Here is a 21,992-nt window from a genome sequence, read left to right on the forward strand (position 1 = left end):
TGGCGTTTGCAACGCCAGGGTTGTGGGTTCGATTCCCACGGGGGACCAGTATGAAAAAATAACAAAAAATAATGAATGCACTCACTAACTGTAAGTCGCTCTGGATAAGAGCGTCTGCAAATGACTAAAATGTAAAATGTAAGTAAACTTTAAGGGAAAAGATGAGGGGGAAAATAACTTACGATGTTTTATGCAACCGGGCCCAGGACTACATTGTGATTTATTGAATTACTGTTTAACATTGAAGACTGTAATACAAGTGTCTAACTAATTGTGGATTTATAGGAACTTACAGTTTAAAAGTAGAAGTGTTTAAAAGTGTTCATTTTATTAACTTTATTTATCAGAACGAATGGCACTTATTACTAGTACTGTTATCGTTACAGACAAATGATCCAAATTCTTTCAGAAAGTATTGCATTCATAATAGCTCAAATGTAGCTCTGCACCTCTTTCTCTTTATTATCATTACTGTTTACAAGTTGTTATTTTAATGTTCATACTGAGGAACATTTGTACTGTAAAACACAATTGCACATATAGGGGAGTTGAGTATTTTTCTACAACACACTGTATTGAAAAGGAATGAGTGCATTTTACAATGTAAATGAAAGCTTTCCAAAATAATGCCCATTGTCCTACACATTTAAAGGAATTTAATGTGTTCCATTATGTCTGTTAAATTTCTCTTTCCCTAATTTGTGAACGCCCCTATTCCTGAAACAAAATTCATTTTTAGTTCTATGCTGGAAATCAACAGGAGGGGGCATTGTTTTGTATAAAATAAGATAAAAGATAAAGAGAAGAACGGTAATATATCTGAAACAACAGTATGTGCTGACTCGATATTCCCAACTCTAGTTCATATTAGGATGGTTTTGCTCTATATCTTGGTTGTTGGTACTGATCTAATCTGAGTGAACCTCTGCTTACAGTAGCTTACATGGTAGGAGGCCCAATACTCTGAAATTAATAAGGTGGAACAGAGCCACTGAGGCTAAAAAGCTTAATTTTTAACAGGATTGTATGTTGTTGATTAATCTCTAAGGCAACATTCCCATTGAACAGCTCAGAGCAAAGGGGTGAGAGCCTTTTCAGTTTTATTTTAGATTGTTATTTTCCAGAAATGTCTAAAAAATAGGCTAGTAGCTATTGATGACTTGGTCAAAAGTACGGAAAACCAGCAAAACAGATAAGCTAAACACATAAGACTGAGTAGATACTGTTGGACATTTCCTTTGGGAAAATAGTCAAATAATTTAAGAGCCTTCTTTTTGAAATTGTAAAGGCAAATCAACTAAAGTGTGGCTGCTGTGCCTTGTGTGGAGCTGAGACATCACAATGCCAAGTAAAGCACAAGAGGTAAGTCAATGAGCAAGTTGGAATGTTTGTAGAGAAAAGCAAAGTAGCAGGAAATGCACTGTACTGTGTAATGTGGTTTAGACATTATGCATTTATAATGCTTTTGTAAAAAGCCATGAGCTATTACAAGTGCTTTATAGTCTCATAATGCACAATGTGTAATATAAATATTTATTAAGTAATATTCTACTTGGAAATGTGTTTCTTTTCTCCAGGTCACTAGTAATCTTCATTAAAGTTGTTAGATGCAGTTTACCAGCACACTTCGTTTTATTACGTGCGACAGGTTCAGGTTCATCATTGCATTCTTTACCAGTAGGCCGACCCTCTTTGAAGTAACTTACTGTAGATCAATTCATTGCTCTCTTTATATACTGAACAAAAATATAAACGCAACATGCAACAATTTCAAAGATTTTACTTAGTTACAGTTAGTTCATATAAGGACATCAGAAATACATGAATTAGGCCCTAATCTATAGATTTTGCATGACTGGGAATATATATATGCATCTTTTGGTCACAGATACCTTAAAAAAGAATAGTAGTGGTATGGATCAGAAAACAAGTCATTATCTGGTGTGACCACCATTTGCCTTATGTAGCGCAACACATCTCCTTCGCATAGAGTTGATTAGGCTGTTGATTGTGGCCTTTGGAATGTTGTCCCACTCCTCTTCAATGGCTGTGCAAAGTTGCTGGATATTGATGGGAACTGGAACACGTTGATCCAGAGCATCCCAAAGATGCTCAACGGGTGAAATGTCTGGAGAGTATGCAGGCCATGGATGAACTGGAACATTTTCAGCTTCCAGGAATTGTGTACAGATCCTTACAACATGGGGCCGTGCATTATCATGCTGAAACATGAGGTGATGGCAATGGATGAATGGCACGACAAATGGGCCTCAGGATCTCGTCACTGTATCTCTGTGCATTCAAATTGCCATCGATAAAATGCAATTGTGTTCATTGTCCGTAGCTTATGCCTGCCCATACCATAACCCCACCGCCACCATGGGGCACTCTGTTCACAACGTTGACATCAGCAACCGCTCGCCCACATGACTCTATTCACATTATCTGCGGTTGTGAGGCCATGTGGACGTACTGCAAAAGTCTTTAAAATATGGTAGAGAAATTAACATTACATTCTCTGGCAAGAAATCTAGTGGACATTCCTGCAGTCAGCCTGCTAATTGCATGCTCCCTCAAAACTTGACAGATCTTTGGCATTGTGTTGTGTGACAAAACTGCATATTTTAGAGTGGCCTTTTATTGTCCCCAGCACAAGGTGCACCTGTGTAATGATCATGCTGTTTAATCAGCTTCTTGATATGCCACAGCTGTCAGGTGGATGGATTATCTTGGCAAAGGAGAAATGCTCACTAACTGGGATGTGTAAAAAAGTTGAGAGAAATAAGCTTTTTGTGCATATTTCAGCTCATGAAACATGGGACCAACACTTTACATGTTGCGTAACATTTTTGTTTAGTGTATTTATAAAGCTCTTTTACAAAAACTCCCGCCGACCTAACATCATTATTAACCGAGTTACCATACCCGGTCTCAGTAATGGCTAACTCTGGAAATCCCTTCGGTCTCCTCAGAGTTAGGTAAATCAGCTTTTAGTTTCTTTGCAGCCCATGTATGGAACAATCTACAGAGTTCCCTACAACTGGATGTATTGGTGCCTTTCTGGCAGGTTAAAATTATGAATGGGGACCTCTTTGCTGAGGAATGTGATAGTTTTTTAATTTTGTATATTTGTCATATTTTGTAAATTGTGTGCATGCAGGACTCCCTTGTGACAGGGATCCCTCAATGGGACTCCCTGTTCAAACAAAGGTAAATAATCACAAATGTAGCCTCTAATTGTTTTTTGTCTTCTGGCACACCTTAGCAAAACCTTTTGCAACAAAAAACAACCGTTAGGACAATTTTAGATTTCGGTCTCTCAATTTCAGTCCGCCTCCTTCCGTTTTGAACCTATTGAACAACACAACTCTGGTGTGTTTTCTAGGATGCTGTCATCAACCTGAAGTCTGTCCAGGAGATTTCCAGGGAGCTGGGGTTTGAGTGGACTGTTCTGGCCTACGAGCTGGGCTTCTCCAGGACTGAGGTCCATCAGTTCCATACCACATCCACAGAGAAGAGGGTCCAGGCCAGAAGCATGCTAGAGTGCTGGTGTGTGAATGGCCCCGTTTGAACAGCTTTCCAATGCATCCTTCTTTCCTCGTCCTTGATATAATCACAGATCTAAGATGACTGGATTGGTTGCGTTGACCTATCCATATTACATACAGATCAGTGACTAGGAAAGGAAAGGTTAAGGGGATGTATTTTCAGAGTGTTTGAACAGGGCCACTGTCATGGAATGATTACCTAATGTAATGTGGAAGAAATGTTTTGTAAAGAACTGACATAAATCTTTATTCTACATGTAAGAGGGGCATTGTCTTTGTTCTTCAAACAGGTACTACCATAATATGTTTATATCGTAATGTGCCCTGCTGATCTCAGCCTGTGTGTGTGTGTGTGTGTGTGTGTGTGTGTGTATGTAAGAGAGACAAAGACAGAGACAGAGAGACAGATGATTACTGATCATTCTTGTGCTGTTAACACCTGATTGGATTTATTCTGTAAAACAGATGTATTAAATGTTCAACAGCATAGATACTAACATCACAAGAGCAACACTTGAAATGTACATAGTCATTACATTCATTGATATAATAATAATTTCCAATGCAGAGACATAATGTTAAACTCTCTTCCCCTCGCTATATTCCTAATTTCCCTATCCATCTATCCCCTTCTCTCTCCCTCCCATCCCTGTATCTCCCTCCCATCCCAGGTATGAGAGATCTTGGGACAAGTCCAACAAGACTAAGTTGCTGCAGGACGGTCTGGAGCGTGCCGGGCGCCGCGACCTGGCTGAGAGGCTGCGCTGCCTCCACTGGGGCCACCAGAAGCTGAGCCACAGGGTGGAGCTGCCGTCCGCCTTCCCCTTCCTCATCACTGTCCACAGGACCATCGAGAACCGTGAGGGCCTCCGCAGGATCAATGACCTCAGCCGCAGATTCACCTGAGGCATGAGAAAAATATGCCTAGATACACCTGAAAACACATGGACACACAGATATACACATACTGGATTTCAGTGCATCTTCTTTTTTGAAAACAACACTGCACTGTCACTACATACAATAAAATACATTAAAACATGTGAAATAAAATGTACAAAACTAGCACCCTGCAGTATTATTGTAAATAGCCAGTAATAAATAAATAGCCAGTGCAGTCTGGCTGGCTGCAGCAGCCGACGCTCCATATCGAGGCCAACAGAGAGGTAGCTTGTATGGGTTCTTTTTTACCTTAATCCTGCAGAAATCTGTTTAATCTCTCACGACATTGTGGGATCAATTTGACTTAAACACTGGTGTGGAGAGGCTACACATTTTTCAGCAATGATAGAATTGGACAATTGCTTAGTATGCAATAGAATGTCATTGGAAGTAGACAGTGTTTTTGAAACAGCATTTGTATCACCAGGATATTCTGAATATGCTGTCAATACTTGATTAATAACCGTTTTGTGTGTTGTTACAATGTTGCATCACCCAATCAAGTAGTAAACTTCAAAGTATCCATTCCTCCTGAGGATGTGAAATTGCACAACCAAACATAATACGGCCCCCTTTGCACTCAACCTATCAGTGCCATATGTGGCATGTCCATTGGGTAGCAAGATTATTTGCGCCTACAGTGTAGCTAACTGCAATGTCTTGAGAACAAGACAGAATTATTCATGGCTGGAAGACAAACCACAAAGCAACGGGTGACAATTTAATTTCATTATTTACTATCTATATTGGAATAATGATTGAAAATCAATGGTGACATTTTCATTCATGGTATGCACGTTGGTCATTCGACAACAAAGACATAGTGTCACAGCGACGTGTATGCGGTAGGCGAAGTCAAGAGCAGGAAACCGAGCTACTGGCAGAAACTTTACTGGAGGCAGTGCAAATACAAAGTACAAAGGCAACCTTTTATTTATTTATTTATTTTTATTTCACCTTTATTTAACCAGGTAAACCAGTTGAGAACAAGTTCTCATTTACAACTGCGACCTGGCCAAGATAAAGCAAAGCAGTGCGATAAAAACAACAACACAGAGTTACATATGGGGTAAAACAAAACAAAGTCAAAAATACAACAGAAATACATATATATACAGTGTGTGCAAATGTAGCAAGTTATGGAGGTAAGGCAATAAATAGGCTGTAGTGCAAAATAATTACAATTAGTATTAACACTGGAATGATAGATGTGCAAGAGATGATGTGCAAATAGAGATACTGGGGTACAAATGAGCAAAATAAATAACAATATAGGGATGAGGTAGTTGGGCGGGCTAATTTCAGATGGGCTGTGTACAGGTGCAGTGATCGGTAAGGTACTCTGACAACTGATGCTTAAAGTTAGTGAGGGAGATAAGTGTCTCCAGCTTCAGAGATTTTTGCAATTTGTTCCAGTCATTGGCAGCAGAGAACTGGAAGGAATTGCGGCCAAAGGAGGTGTTGGCTTTGGGGATGACCAGTGAGATATACCTGCTGGAGCGCAGACTACGGGTGGGTGTTGCTATGGTGACCAATGAGCTAAGATAAGGCGGGGATTTGCCTAGCAGTGATTTATAGATGGCTTGGAGCCAGTGGGTTTGGCGACGAATATGTAGTGAGGACCAGCCAACAAGAGCGTACAGGTCACAGTGGTGGGTATTATATGGGGCTTTGGAGACAAAACGGATGGCACTGTGATAGACTACATCCAATTTGCTGAGTAGAGTGTTGGAGGCTATTTTGTAAATGACATCGCCGAAGTCAAGGATCGGTAGGATAGTCAGTTTTACGAGGGCATGTTTGGCAGCATGAGTGAAGGAGGCTTTGTTGCGAAATAGGAAACTGATTCTAGATTTAACTTTGGATTGGAGATTCTTAATGTGAGTCTGGAAGGAGAGTTTACAGTCTAACCAGACACCTAGATATTTGTAGTTGTCCACATACTCTAGGTCAGACCCGTCGAGAGTAGTGATTCTAGTCGGGTGGGCGGGTGCAAGCAGCGTTCGGGTGAAGAGCATGCATTTAGTTTTACTAGTGTTTAAGAGCAGTTGGAGGCTACTGAAGGAGTGTTGTATGGCATTGAAGCTCGTTTGGAGGTTTGTTAACACAGTGTCCAATGAAGGGCCAGATCTATACAAAATGGTGTCGTCTGCGTAGAGGTGGATATGAGAGTCACCAGCAGCAAGAGCAACATCATTGACGGAGAAAAGAGTCGGCCCAAGAATTGAACCCTGTGGCACCCCCATAGAGACTGCCATAGGTCCAGACAACAGGCCCTCCGATTTGACACATTGAACTCTATCTGAGAAGTAGTTGGTGAACCAGGCAAGGCAGTCATTTGAGAAACCAAGGCTATTTAGTCTGCCAATAAGAATGCGGTGGTTGACAGAGTCGAAAGCCTTGGCCAGGTCAATGAAAACGGCTGCACAGTACTGTCTATTATCGATCGCGGTTATAATATCGTTTAGGACCTTGAGCGGTGCTGAAGTGCACCCATGACCAGCTCGGAAACCGGATTGCATAGCGGAGAAGGTAAGGTGGGATTCGAAATGGTCGGTGATCTGTTTGTTGACTTGGCTTTCAAAAACTTTTGAAAGGCAGGGCAGGATGGATATGGGTCTGTAACAGTTTGGATCTAGAGTGTCACCCCCTTTGAAGAGGGGGATGACCGCGGCAGCTTTCCAATCTCTGGGGATCTCAGACGTTACGAAAGAGAGGTTGAACAAGCTAGTAATAGGGGTTGCGACAATTTCGGCGGCTAGTTTTAGAAAGAAAGGGTCCAGATTGTCTAGCCCAGAAGATTTGTAGGGGTCCAGATTTTGCAGCTCTTTCAGAACATCAGCTGTCTGGATTTGTGTGAAGGAGAAGCGGGGGGGGCATGGGCAAGTTGCAGCGGAGGGTGCAGAGCTGGTGGCCAGGGTAGTGGTAGCCAGGTGGAAAGCATGGCCAGCCGTAGCAAAATGCTTGTTGAAATTCTCGATTATTGTAGATTTATCGGTGGTGATAGTGTTTCCTAGCCTCAGTGCAGTGGGCAGCTGGGAGGAAGTGCTCTTATTTTCATGGACTTTACAGTGTCCCAAAACTTTTTGGAGTTAGTGCTACAGGAAGCAAATTTCTGTTTGAAAAAGTTAGCCTTTGCTTTCCTAACTGCTTGTGTATATTGGTTCCTAACTTCCCTGAAAAGTTGCATATCGCGGGGGCTATTTGATGCTAATGCAGTACGCCACAGGATGTTTTTGTGCTGGTCAAGGGCAGTCAAGTCTGAGGAGAACCAGGGGCTATATCTGTTCTTAGTTCTGTATTTTTTGAATGGGGCATGTTTATTTAAGATTGAGAGGAAATTACTTTTAAAGAACAACCAGGCATCCTCTACTGACGGAATGAGATCCATATCCATCCAGGATACATGGGCCAGGTCAATTAGGAAGGCCTGCTCGCTGAAGTGTTTTTGGGAGCGTTTGACAGTGATGAGGGGTGGTCGTTTGACCGCGGACCCGTTACGGACGCAGGCAATAAGGCAGTGATCGCTGAGATCCTGGTTGAAGACAGCGGAGGTGTATTTAGAGGGTAAGTTAGTCAGGATGATATCTATGAGGGTACCCATGTTTACGGATTTAGGGTTGTACCTGGTAGGTTCGTTGATAATTTGTGTGAGATTGAGGGCATCTAGTTTAGATTGTAGGATGGCCGGGGTGTTAAGCATATCCCAGTTTAGGTCAATAAGCAGTACGAACTCTGAGGATAGATGGGGGGCAATTAATTCACATATGGTGTCCAGGGCACAGCTTGGGGCTGAGGGGGGTCTGTAGCAAGCGGCAACAGTGAGAGATTTATTTCTGGAAAGGTGGATTTTTAGAAGTAGAAGCTCAAACTGTTTGGGCACAGACCTGGATAGTATGATAGAGCTCTGCAGGCTATCTCTACAGTAGATTGCAACTCCACCCCCTTTGGCAGTTCTATCTAGACGGAAAATGTTATAGTTGGGGATGGAAATTTCAGAATTTTTGGTGGCCTTCCTGAGCCAGGATTCAGACACTGCTAGAACATCAGGGTTGGCGGAGTGTACTAACGCAGTGAATAACTCAAACTTAGGAAGGAGGCTTCTGATATTTACGTGCAGAAAACCAAGACTTTTACGGTTACAGAAGTCAACAAATGATAGCTCCTGGGGAGTAGGAGTGATACTGAGGGCTGCAGGGCCTGGGTTAGCCTCTACATCACCAGAGGAACAGAGGAGGACTAGAATAAGGATACGACTAAAGGCTTCTAGTGCGTTGGGTACATAGAATAAAGGGGGCAGTTCTCCGGGCGTTGTAGAAAAGATTCAGGGCATTATGTACAGAAAAGGATATGGAAGGATATGAGTACAGTTCAGGTAACCCTAAGCGTTGGGTAACAATGAAAGAGATAGCGTCACTGGAGGCACCGATTGAGCCGGTCTCGGCGTGTATGGGGGGTGGAACAAAGGAACTATTTGAGGCAGTTTGAGAGGGACTAGGGGTTCTACAGTGAAATTGTATAATAAGAACTAACCCAAACAGCAATAGGCAAGGCATAATTGACATGGGAGAGAGGCATAAAGCAGTCACAGGTGTTATTAGAGAGAGCTAAGACAACAACTGGAAATAGCGATAACGTTTGGGCTAAGGCTAAACAGAATAAACAGGACAGGGTACCGTGTAAAGGAACAGTCCAGCAGGCATCAGCTGTGCAGCTGAGTGATCATAAGGTCCAGTGAACAGCAATATGTGAGTCCGAGAGCAGTTCAAATTGGTGCTTCAGCACAGCTAGCAGGGAGCACAGTTGTAGTTTGCGTGTGCTAGCGGGCCGGGGCTGGTAGCTGGCTGGTGGATAGTGTAGGCCACGGACAGTGGTGAAGACGCTAACGGTGACTAATAGTAAGTAGCCATTCAGTTGCAGCTACACTATTTTCAGCTTACGGTTCTTGATAAAAGTTATAAAGAAATAATAGAATCGTTTCCACGTTGGGTGAGGCGGGTTGCAGGAAAGTATATTTAGTTAAAGAATGAAAAGTAAAAATTGAGAAATATATACAAAATAGACAAAAAAACTAGAAACGGGATATTTACACAGGGACAATGAATAAAAGCGACCGCACTGCTACGCCATCTTGGTTAATCTAGAGGTCAATCAGAGAGGAAATAATATGACCCACACACATGGGCAACTGCCGCAAAGACCAAAACAATTACGCACAATACACAATGAGAAACAGAGGGTTACAAAGGGAACACAATAAAACATAATGGGAAACAGGTGTAAACAATAAAGACCAAACAAGACAAACACCGAAACATCGATCGGCAGCAGCTAGTACTCTGGGGACGACGAACGCCGAAGCCTGCCCGAGCAAGGAGGAGGAGCAGCCTCGGCTGAATCCGTGACACATAGCCTACATTGGAAGCATTGACCAGGCAGCTGTCCAGTTAGCTATAGCTAATCTGTTTACCATCTATGGCAATATTAATGTTTTATTCTAAACAATTTACGATTGACATTTGTTTGGATCAACATGCACAATCCTCGAGATGTCTACAGCGCATCAATAAAACAGACCATTACATAAGAAGGGTAGATAAGGACTTTATTCAGGAGGAGCAAAAGCACCACCGTCTGGCTGTCGCCTACCATTGAACGTCTGACTGACATGTCGTAATACCAAACGCCTGACTAACATCTGAGAGAAGCCTGTGTCTTAAAGATTATGCTGTTGCCTACTATTGAATGTCTAACTAATGTTGTGATATCAAACGCCTGACTAACATCTGTGTGACGCCTGCGTCTTAAAAAATTTACTTTTTATGACTGATATGTAGTTGTCTCACCCAGCTATCATAAAATGCATGCACAATTGTAAGTCGCTCTGTATAAGAGCTTTTCTACTAAATGACTAAAATGTAAATGTAAAAATGCAGGGAAAAACTGAAAGCAGCCACTGTGGTTACTGTAGAAGAGAAGAGGTTCCCAGCTTTCTGTAGGTCGTAATTTTATTTATTAACTGTTAATATTGAACGAAGGGCAGTGCACTCAAGTCAGCTACTCACTTTCAAGGGGAGTGCATAGGCCAGCCTATTCATTCAATTAACTAATATAAATTACATAGCTAACTATCAGTATATTATTTTGAGCTAACGATCTAGCTAGCCACTTCCTCAGGTGGTGAATGAGAGCCAAATGAATTTAGCCTATGTGATATTAGTGCCCAAAAATATGTAGACAAATGACTCTCGACCAAAACAATACAAAAGTTCAGGAACCTTATTTTGACAGTAAATAATAGGAACAATTGCCTAACTGTCTAACCCAAAATTCATGACAATCACTGATTTAGGTTGCACATCAAAATATCTGGAATCATGCATTCCTGCTTAGACATGTTAAACAATTTATTTATAGAATCATACCATCTACTACACTTCTTAATGGAGCACTTAGAATTATTTTATAAGATGATTAGGCTACTCATATTTTCCATTGCGTGACCGCAACAATATGTTCGTGCAACCAGATCATTGGCTCTTACCCCAAATGAAATGTTAGTATGGAGCCCTTTGACTATGCTCTCAGACATAGAATATAGATTGTGATGGGTGGTTTGAAGGAGTCAGGCGCAGGAGGGTAAATCACAGAATACAGAGTTTATTCCAGAATACAGAGTTACGCAGAATTGCGTCAAACAGTCCAGTGCGCAAAACAAACGCATTGGAACCAAACAGGCACACAGGGAAAATATACCCCGGCAATACAAAATACACGGAGCGCAACCAAGCTACACTCTCCTCACACTAAACAATCACCCACAAGGACAAGGGGGCAGAGGGAACACTTATACACATACTAATGAGGGGATATGAACCAGGTGTGTGTAATAGACAAGACAAAACAAATGGAATGATGAGACGAGGAGCGGCAGTGGCTAGAAGGCCGGTGACGATGAACGCCGAAGCCTGCCCGAACCAGGAGAGGAGGCAGTTTCGGAGGAAGTCGTGACAATTATGTGAATTATAGCCTATTTAGGACCTTTATACTCTCACACAATTCGCAATTTGGAAATAGTAATGTTACTAAATGAAATAATGCTATATAAGAACACGTTTTTAAAACATTTTACAATATGTCTGGGTATTAGAAGTGAAAGTAATCAAAAAGTAATCTGTTTACGTTATTCCAAAGGATTAGGTTACCGATTAGCCTACTTTATTTATCATACACGCTGTCTGCCATCGGCCCGGTACAGTTGAAACCAGGATTCATCTATGAAGAGCACACTTCTCCAGTGTGCCAGTGGCCATCGAAGGTGAGCATTTGCCCACTGAAGTTGGTTACGACTCCGAACTACAGTCAGGTCAAGACCCTGGTGAGGACGATGAGCATGCAGATGAGACGGTTTCTGACAGTTTCTGCAGAGATTCTTCAGTTGTGCAAACACAGACTTTCATAAGCTGTCCAGGTGGCTGATCTCAGATGATCCTGCAGGTGAAAAAGCTAGATGTGGAGGTCCAGGTCTGGCATGGTTACACGTGGCCTGCGGTAGTGAGGCCGGTTGGACGTACTGCCAAATTCTCTAAAGTGACGTTGGAGGTGGCTTATGGTAGAGAAATGAACATTAATTTATCTGGCAACAGCTCTGGTGGTTATTCCTGCAGTCAGCATGCCAATTATGCACTCCCTCAAAACTTGAGATATCTGTGGCATTGTGTTGTGTGACAAAACTGCACATTTTAGAGTGGCCTTTATTGTCCCCAGCACAAGGTGCACCTGTGTACTGATCATGCTATTTAATCAGCACCTGATATGTCAGATGGATGGATTATCTTGGCAAAGTAGAAATGCTCACTAACAGGGATGTAAACAAATTTGTGCACACAATTTGAGAGAAATGAGCTTTTTGTGCTTATGGAACATTTCTGGAATCTTTTACATTTTTGTTCAGTATACATTTTTCAAGTAGGCCTTATCCACCCAACACTGACAGTTGGTGTAGGTTATTTCAATCACATTCAACTCATCCTACACCTGTCTGCCTATTTGTCTGTCTTGAGCTATCGCTAGCGAACTTGTATCAACTAGGTCCAGCCCGCTAGCGAGCTTGCAACACTGATTCAACTGGGCCCTCCCAGTTTACTGAGCCAATAAGCAGCTGTATTTGCCCAAAGGTGAAAAAAAGTTCATGTACAGTATTTATGACGTTTCAACTGGAGATATGGGATCAGAGCATGGCCCTTTGCAAGTTCACATAAGGCACGGTGGTTATCGGGGGTAGAGTGTTGGAATGATCCCCAATGGAGTTTGTTCTCTTTTGTGGTGAAGGAAAAAAAAAAACTTTGAGAAACTCCGCAACTTATTTTACTTTATTTATTGTGTTTATTTGAAAAGGGACAAACAACATAAGTCTCATAAGCAAGTGAACATATAAACATAATATACAACCAAACAACATATCACAAACATACACCATACAACTCAAAAGGCCCAGGCACTTCGTTTGGTACAACTTGTTTCCATATCTGTTTTTGTTTAAACAGCCTAGTACTAGGTTTTATGTCAGCTCAAGAGGTCATATTGGATTGCGAACCCTGTGCTATTGGAATCAGGAGGAGACACACAGCTCCAAGAGAAACCACTAACAAGCTACTTGTTACATCTTCGGTCGTCGTGGGAAAGACGCATCGTTAAAGCATTTGTAACAACTGCTTGCAGTTCTGAGCCAACCTGGATACTAAGGAGATCCTGAGGGAAATCGACGAGTATCAACAGCTTTATAATATAGAGGAACAACATGCACCATCATACTTAGTATCCAATTTGATGCAGTGTGCGGCATATGGTCTGAGCACTGACAGGCTGACCCCCCACCCCTTCAACCTCTGCAGCAATGCTGGCAGCACTCATATGTCTATTTCCCAAAGACAACCTCTGGATATGACGCTGAGCACATGCACTCAACTTATTTGGTCGACCATGGCGATGCCTGTCCTGAGTGGAACCTGTCCTGTTAAACCGCTGTATGGTCTTGGTCACCGTGCTGCAGCTCAGTTTCAGGGTCTTGGCAATCTTCTTATAGCCCAGGCCATCTTTATGTAGAGCAACAATTATTTTTTTCAGATCCTCAGAGAGTTCTTTGCCATGAGGTGCCATGTTGAACTTCCAGTGACCAGTATGAGGGAGTGTGAGAGCGATGACACCAAATTTAACACACCTGCTCCCCATTCAAACCTGAGACCTTGTAACACTATCGAGTCACATGACACCGGGAGGGAAAATGGCTAATTGGGCCCAATTTTAACATTTTCACTTAGGGGTGTACTCACTTTTGTTGCCAGCGGTTTAGACATTAATGGCTGTGTGTTGAGTTATTTTGAGGGGACAGCAAATTTACACTGTTATACAAGGTGTACACTGACTACTTTACATTGTAAAAAATTGTTATTTCTTCAGTGTTGTCACATGAAAAGATATACTCAAATATTTAGAAAAATGTGAGGGGTGTACTCACTTTTGTGAGATACTGTAGGTTTAGCAAATCCCCTTCTTGTTTGGGATAACTTTAAATGTTCCTTCAGATAAGATTATTCATCAATAATAAAAAAGCAGTTTCTTCTAAAGAGACAAGACTAAGGGAAATACATGAACTAATAGTACAGGTAGATAGCAATAAGAACGATACTACAGAGATACAAAATAAGTTAGAGGAAAAACTAAAAGAACTGGAGGAACTTATTCAACAACGATCTAATGTAATCTATTACAAAAATAAAGCAAACTGGATGGAATATGGAGAAAAATGCACCAAATTCTTCCTGAATCTCTAACACAGGAATGCTACTAAAAAGATTATGCAGAAACTCGTTACTAAAGACGGGGTCATCTATGATTTTCCGAATTATATTTTAAAAGAGGAAGCTAAATATTTTAAGTAGATGTTCTCTTTTCCATCTCATCCTCACCCTCTGAATTATGATTTATGTAAGGACATCTTTCCAAATAATACAAAAAATTTACTAAAGATCAGTACGAAGGCCAAATTACAGATGAATAACTTTTTGAGGCTATTAAATCATTTCAGTTTGGAAAAACCCCAGGGCTTGATGGTATACCGGTAGAGCTGCTCTTTAATTAAATTGGGGAAAAAAATATTTGGTCAGCCACCAATTGTGCAAGTTCTCCCACTTAAAAAGATGAGAGAGGCCTGTAATTTTCATCATAGGCACACGTCAACTATGACAGACAAAATGAGAAAAAAAAATCCAGAAAATCACATTGTAGGATTTTTTATGAATTTATTTGCAAATGATGGTGGAAAATAAGTATTTGGTCAAAGTTTCTCAATACTTTGTTATATACCCTTTGTTGGCAATGACACAGGTCAAACGTTTTCTGTAAGTCTTCACAAGGTTTTCACACACTGTTGCTGGTATTTTGGCCCATTCCTCCATGCAGATCTCCTCTAGAGCAGTGATGTTTTGGGGCTGTCACTGGGCAACACGGACTTTCAACTCCCTCCAAAGATTTTCTATGGGGTTGAGATCTGGAGACTGGCTAGGCCACTCCAGGACCTTGAAATGCTTCTTACGAAGCCACTCCTTCGTTGCCCGGGCGGTGTGTTTGGGATCATTGTCATGCTGAAAGACCCAGCCACGTTTCATCTTCAATGCCCTTGCTGATGGAAGGAGGTTTTCACTCAAAATCTCACGATACATGGCCCCATTCATTCTTTCCTGTACACGGATCAGTTGTCCTGGTCCCTTTGCAGAAAAACAGCCCCAAAGCATGATGTTTCCACCCCCATGCTTCACAGTAGGTATGGTGTTCTTTGGATGCAACTCAGCATTCTTTGTCCTTCAAACACGACGAGTTGAGTTTTTACCAAAAAGTTATATTTTGGTTTCATCTGACCATATGACATTCTCCCAATCCTCTTCTGGATCATCCAAATGCACTCTAGCAAACTTCAGACGGGCCTGGACATGTACTGGCTTAAGCAGGGGGACACGTCTGGCACTGCAGGATTTGAGTCCCTGGCGGCATAGTGTGTTACTGATGGTAGGCTTTGTTACTTTGGTCCCAGCTCTCTGCAGGTCATTCACTAGGTCCCCCCGTGTGGTTCTGGGATTTTTGCTCACCGTTCTTGTGATCATTTTGACCCCACGGGGTGAGATCTTGCGTGGAGCCCCAGATCGAGGGAGATTATCAGTGGTCATGTATGTCTTCCATTTCCTAATAATTGCTCCCACAGTTGATTTCTTCAAACCAAGCTGCTTAGCTATTGCAGATTCAGTCTTCCCAGCCTGGTGCAGGTCTACAATTTTGTTTCTGGTGTCCTTTGACAGCTCTTTGGTCTTGGCCATAGTGGACTTTGGAGTGTGACTGTTTGAGGTTGTGGACAGGTGTCTTTTATACTGATAACAAGTTCAAACAGGTGCCATTAATACAGGTAACGAGTGGAGGACAGAGGAGCCTCTTAAAGAAGAAGTTACAGGTCTGTGAGAGCCAGAAATCTTGCTTGTTTGTAGGTGACCAAATACTTATTTTCCACCATAATTTGCAAATAAATTCATAAAAAATCCTACAATGTGATTTTCTGGATTTTTTTCCTCAATTTGTCTGTCATAGTTGACGTGTACCTATGATGAAAATTACAGGCCTCTCTCATCTTTTTAAGTGGGAGAACTTGCACAATTGGTGGCTGACTAAATACTTTTTTCCCCCACTGTATTTATATTTTTTACTTAATACTTAATTTTCTTAAAACTGCATTTTTGGTTAAGGGCTTATATGTAAGCATTTCACTGTAAGGTCTACACCTGTTGTATTCGGCGCATGTGACAAATACAATTTGATTTGATTTGATCAAGCCTTTTTTTATACAGTGCCTTGCAAAAGTATTCATCCCCCTTGGTGTTTCTCATATTTTGTTGCATTACAACTGTAGTGTCGAGTAACGTTGCTAATTATGCTCTGAAACAAAGGAGTCCGCTTATACTGTACTTTGATTATATGTTTTATTTATATCACAAGCTTTCAGCATAAGTTTACAGACGTCTGCAGCATCTGGAGAACAGTGTCCCAAAATAAAATGTCTGTTCTGCCCTTCTTTGTCTCTACCCAGTACTTATAATCTTTACCAAGATATGGGTGGTTTCCCATACGGACCAATCACCTGTCTCCAACAAACAGACTTCCTCTGTTCTATGGGGTGTCACTCTAAAACGGCTCCCTGTAAAACTGAATAAATATCCTCTCAGGTTCCACTTGAAAACATTAGCAAAGTCATAATTCTTCATACACTACATATTTCCCCCCTTCGAGACAAATTAAGTCTCGAAAACAAACAGAATAGGATTATGACAAGTAACAATTTATCTTATTGAGTATCTTTAACAATAAACCAAAAACAAATTTTTCTATGGAGTGTAAATATATTTCTATGAAATATGAACAAATCTCTATGGAGTGTGAATACATTTCTATGAAATATGAACAAATCTTTATGGAGTGTGAATACATTTCTATGAAATATGAACAAATCTTTATGGAGTGTGAGAGCGAAAAACCTGTCTGGCAGCCTTCTTTCCAAATATCCATCCATCAATCTATCAAGACAGTAAAATTCTCTCACGGCCCCTCTGCCCCAGGCAACCACCTAAGTACTCCAGATCAATTCATAAATCTTTATCAATGCATTTGAAACTATGATGCAATTAAATACACATGAAAGCCTCAGCAAACAAAATACTATCCAAAATGTCCACACTCAGGCTGGTCGACCCATCGGACCCTACTGTGGATTCTCTCTATCCCTGCCTAGACCCCATGTCCCTAAGCATCCACGAAATAAACAAAAACATCTGAGATCCCCACATGTACTCAATAACAGCAAATATCATTCTACAAAAATTAATACAGAAAGAATATGACACAAATTATGTATTACACATTCAAATATGTCTATATATCATTGCAGACACTGGAATGTAGTCCACTACACTTCATCTCCTCAGCAGTGTCGACATCCAATGCATCGTTGATGATGGAATCGGAACATTTCCACACCTTCCTTGTTCCATCTCCTCCAGTCCCTTCATATTGTCCTTTCATATTGTCCTTGTTTGAGGATTTGAATCCCCTCTACATATTCCCCCAAATGCTTCTGGAAGAAAAGAAAAGACCAAACAGTATCTTTTGCAAAACAACACATTCAAATTAAAACATCAATATCAACTAAGAATATAAAATTGATATATAAAATGAATCACATTCTAATTCCCCCCTTTGATTCATAACAAAATACTAAAATCACACTAATATTGAAAAATATTTGAAAAATGATGAGATAATCAAAATGGATATTTATCCATCAATACTCCATCCAGTCCCACTTGTCCATCTTCATCCAGATCAGGAACAGTCAACAACGGCATCTGAGAGTTGTCTCCAGGCATCACAACTCCAACCCATCTCAATATCATAGCTTTCGCAAAGGTCAGTAACAAAGTACAAAAGCAAAACATCACACACAGTGCTATCAGAGCTGCTACTAAAATCTGAACCATCACTGCTCCCACTGGGCCTAACTGATCTTGCAACCAAGTCTTCGCTGACCATCCAGCTCCTTCAGATTGTCAGTTTGGCACCGATGTGGATGTGATGAGGAGTCAGGCGCAGGACACAGAGGTTTAGTCCAACAAACTTTACTATAGTAAAGTGAACAATAATCACTACACGACCTCGAAATACAGAGGCGAGAACAGTACGCAACATGCGTAAAACAAAACATGTAGAGCGCAAAACACACAGCTCAAACGACACGCGGACAACAACACACAATATAACTAACACAAAACAGGGAACTTATAGGACACGTAATTAGGACACAAACAGACACAGGTGTACCAGACAGACCAAAGCAATCAACACACGAAACATACAACGGTGGCAGCTAGTATTCCGGGGACGGCGAACGCCGAAGCCTGCCCGAACCAGGAGGAGGAGCAGCCTCGGCCGAAACCGTGACAGTACCCCCCCCTTGACGCGCGGCTCCAGCCGTGCGCCGACCCCGGTCTCGGGGACGGCCAGGAGGACGCGGACCCGGGCGCGTGGGATGCCCACGGTGGAACTCTGTCAGGAGGGATGGGTCGAGGATGTCCCTCCTAGGCACCCAGCACCGTTCCTCCGGACCGTACCCCTCCCACTCCACGAGATACTGGAGACCACTCCTCCGGCGCCTCGAGTCCAATATAGTCCGGACCCTGTACGCCGGTGCCCCCTCTATGTCCAAAGGGGGTGGAGGGGTCTCTCCTATCTCCTCCTCTTGGAGTGGACCAGCTACCACCGGCCTGAGAAGAGACACATGGAACGAGGGGTTAATATTTTTGTACTCAATAGGCAGTTGTAATCTGTAACACACCTCGTTCAATCTTCTCAGGACTTTGAAGGGCCCCACAAACCGCCGACCCAGCTTCCGGCAGGGCAGGCGGAGGGGCAGGTTTCGAGTCGAGAGCCAGACTCGATCTCCCGGTGCGTACACCGGCCCCTCACTGCGGTGGCGATCGGCGCTCGCCTTGTGTTGACGGATGGCACGCTGCAGATGGACATGGGCAGCGTCCCACGTCTCCTCCGAGCGCCGAATCCACTCGTCCACCGCAGGGGCCTCGGTCTGGCTCTCGTGCCACGGTGCCAGGACCGGCTGATACCCTAAAATACACTGGAAAGGTGTTAATCCGGTGGAGGAGTGGCGGAGAGAGTTCTGGGCCATCTCTGCCCAGGGGATATACCTCGACCACTCCTCCGGCCGGTCCCGGCAATAGGACCTCAAAAACCTACCCACATCCTGGTTCACACGTTCAACCTGCCCATTGCTCTCTGGGTGGTACCCCGAGGTAAGGCTAACCGAGACCCCCAGGCGTTCCATGAACGCCCCCCAGACTCTGGAGGTGAACTGGGGACCTCGGTCGGACACAATATCCTCGGGGACCCCATAGTGCCGGAACACGTGGGTAAAGAGGGCCTCGGCGGTCTGTAGGGCAGTAGGGAGACCCGGCAGTGGGAGGAGACGACAGGCCTTAGGTATTACCCTGGGAAGGGGGTAGATCGGTCACAAAATCCACCGAGAGGTGGGACCATGGTCGTTGTGGAACGGGCAGAGGATGTAACTTACCCCTGGGCAAATGTCTAGGTGCCTTACACTGGGCGCACATCGAGCAGGAGGAGACATAAACCCTCACATCCCTGGCTAACGTTGGCCACCAGTATTTCACGCTAAGGCAGTGCACCGTCCGACCAATACCAGGATGTCCAGAGGAGGGTGATGTATGAGCCCAAGAAATAAGCCGATCACGAACCTCGAGCGGAACGTACGTCCGCCCCACAGGACACTCGGGGGGAGTAGGGTCGGTACGCAGCGCCCGCTCGATTTCCGTATCGACCTCCCATACTACCGGAGCCACCAGACAAGACTCCGGCAGTATGGAAGTAGGCTCAATGGACCTCTCCTCTGTGTCATACTGCCGGGACAGGGCGTCTGCCTTACCGTTCTGGGACCCAGGGATGTATGTGATCTTAAAAACAAACCGGGTCAGGAACATGTTCCACCTAGCCTGACGAGGGTTCAATCTCCTAGCTGCCCGGATGTACTCCAGGTTACGGTGATCAGTCAGAATGAGGAAAGGGTGTTGAGCCCCCTCAAGCCAATGCCTCCACACCTTTAGGGCCTGGACTACAGCTAACAGCTCCCTGTCCCCAACGTCATAATTGCGCTCCGCCGAGCTGAGCTTCTTAGAGTAGAACGCACAGGGGCGGAGCTTAGGTGGCGTGCCGGACCGTTGTGACAGGACTGCCCCAATACCGGTCTCGGACGCGTCCACCTCTACTTGGAAAGGCAAAGAGGGATCCGGATGCGCCAGCACCGGGGCCGAGACGAACAGGTTCTTCAGCTTGACAAATGCCCTGTCCGCCTCAGCTGACCACCGCAAGCGCACCGGACCCCCCTTTAGCAGGGACGTAATGGGAGCTGCAACCTGTCCAAAGCCCCGGATAAACCTCCGGTAGTAATTAGCAAAACCCAAGAACCGCTGCACCTCTTTTACGGTGGTTGGAGTTTGCCAATTACGCACAGCCGCTACCCGATCTACCTCTATCTCCACGCCAGACGCGGACAACCGATAACCCAAAAAGGAGACGGACTCCTGGAAGAACAGGCATTTCTCTGCCTTGACATACAAGTCATGCTCCAACAGTCGTCTCAATACTCGGCGCACCTGGGCTACATGCTCGGCTCGTGTAGAAGAATACACTAGAATGTCGTCAATGTACACCACTACACCCTGCCCATGCATGTCCCGGAAAATCTCGTCAACAAAGGATTGGAAGACTGAAGGAGCATTCATTAACCCGTATGGCATGACGAGATACTCGTAATGACCCGAGGTGGTGCTAAATGCTGTTTTCCATTCATCCCCCTCCCTAATGCGCACCAAATTGTACGCGCTCCTGAGATCCAACTTTGTGAAGAACCGCGCTCCGCGTAATGACTCCGTCATCGTCGCAATCAGTGGAAGTGAGTAACTGTATTTTACTGTGATCTGATTGAGACTACGGTAATCAATACACGGGCGCAATCCCCCGTCCTTCTTCTTCACAAAGAAGAAACTCGAGGAGACCGGAGAAGTAGAGGACCGTATGTATCCCTGTGCCAAGGACTCGGCTATGTAAGTCTCCATAGCCGCAGTTTCCTGTTGAGACAGGGGATACACATGACTCCTGGGAAGAGCTGCTCCGGTCTGGAGATTTATCGCACAGTCCCCCTGTCTATGAGGAGGTAGCCGTGCTGCCCTCGATTTGCTAAACGCTCGTGCTAAATCCTCATACTCGGGGGGAATGCGCAGTGCGGGCACTTGGTTCGGACTCTCTACCGAGGTCGCCCCTATGGAAACACCTAGACATCTCCCTACACACTGGGCAGACCACTCCATAAGAGCCCTCTGTTGCCACGCTATGGTAGGATCGTGGGTGCTTAACCAGGGAAGCCCCAACACCACTGGGTACGCAGGAGAGTCAATCAGATAGAACTGAATGATTTCCTCATGACCCCCCTGCGTCGTCATCGTCAGCGGTGCTGTGACATCCCTGATCAGACCCGACCCCAACGGCCGGCTGTCTAATGCGTGGACAGGGAATGGAACTTCTACCGGCCGAAGGGGAATTCCTAACCTAGCACAAAATGCCCGATCAATAAAGTTCCCAGCTGCGCCTGAATCTACTAGCGCCTTATGCTGGGAATGAGGTGCCACCTGTGGAAAACGCACAGGAATACTCATGTGACCAACAGAGAGCTCTGGGTAAGTGGGGCGCCTACTCACCTGAAATGACTCCCCAGTGCGTGACCTGTTGTCCCCTCTCTCAGAAGACCCTCCCCAGCACCTGGCCGCGGTGTGTCCTCCACGGCCACAGTTGGTGCAGGGGGTGGCCCCCCTCGGGTTCTCC

The 21,992-nt window shown here is 43.9% G+C and overlaps 1 protein-coding gene across 1 annotated transcript; it reads left to right on the plus strand.

The window, feature by feature from the left end:
• Positions 1 to 1,301: 1,301 nt before the first annotated feature.
• On the plus strand, positions 1,302 to 4,454 carry LOC311129234 (uncharacterized protein; the record flags this gene model as incomplete). The annotated part of the gene is made up of 3 exons (XM_084161530.1): positions 1,302 to 1,362; positions 3,386 to 3,549; positions 4,220 to 4,454. The coding sequence occupies exons 1-3, from the start codon at positions 1,342 to 1,344 to the stop codon at positions 4,452 to 4,454; spliced, it is 420 nt and encodes a 139-aa protein (XP_084017656.1). The 5' UTR covers positions 1,302 to 1,341.
• Between the last annotated feature and the right edge of the window lie 17,538 nt (positions 4,455 to 21,992).

This window comes from Coregonus lavaretus, assembly GCF_964263955.1.
Source record: "Coregonus lavaretus genome assembly, chromosome: 5".
NCBI lineage: Eukaryota > Metazoa > Chordata > Actinopteri > Salmoniformes > Salmonidae > Coregonus > Coregonus lavaretus.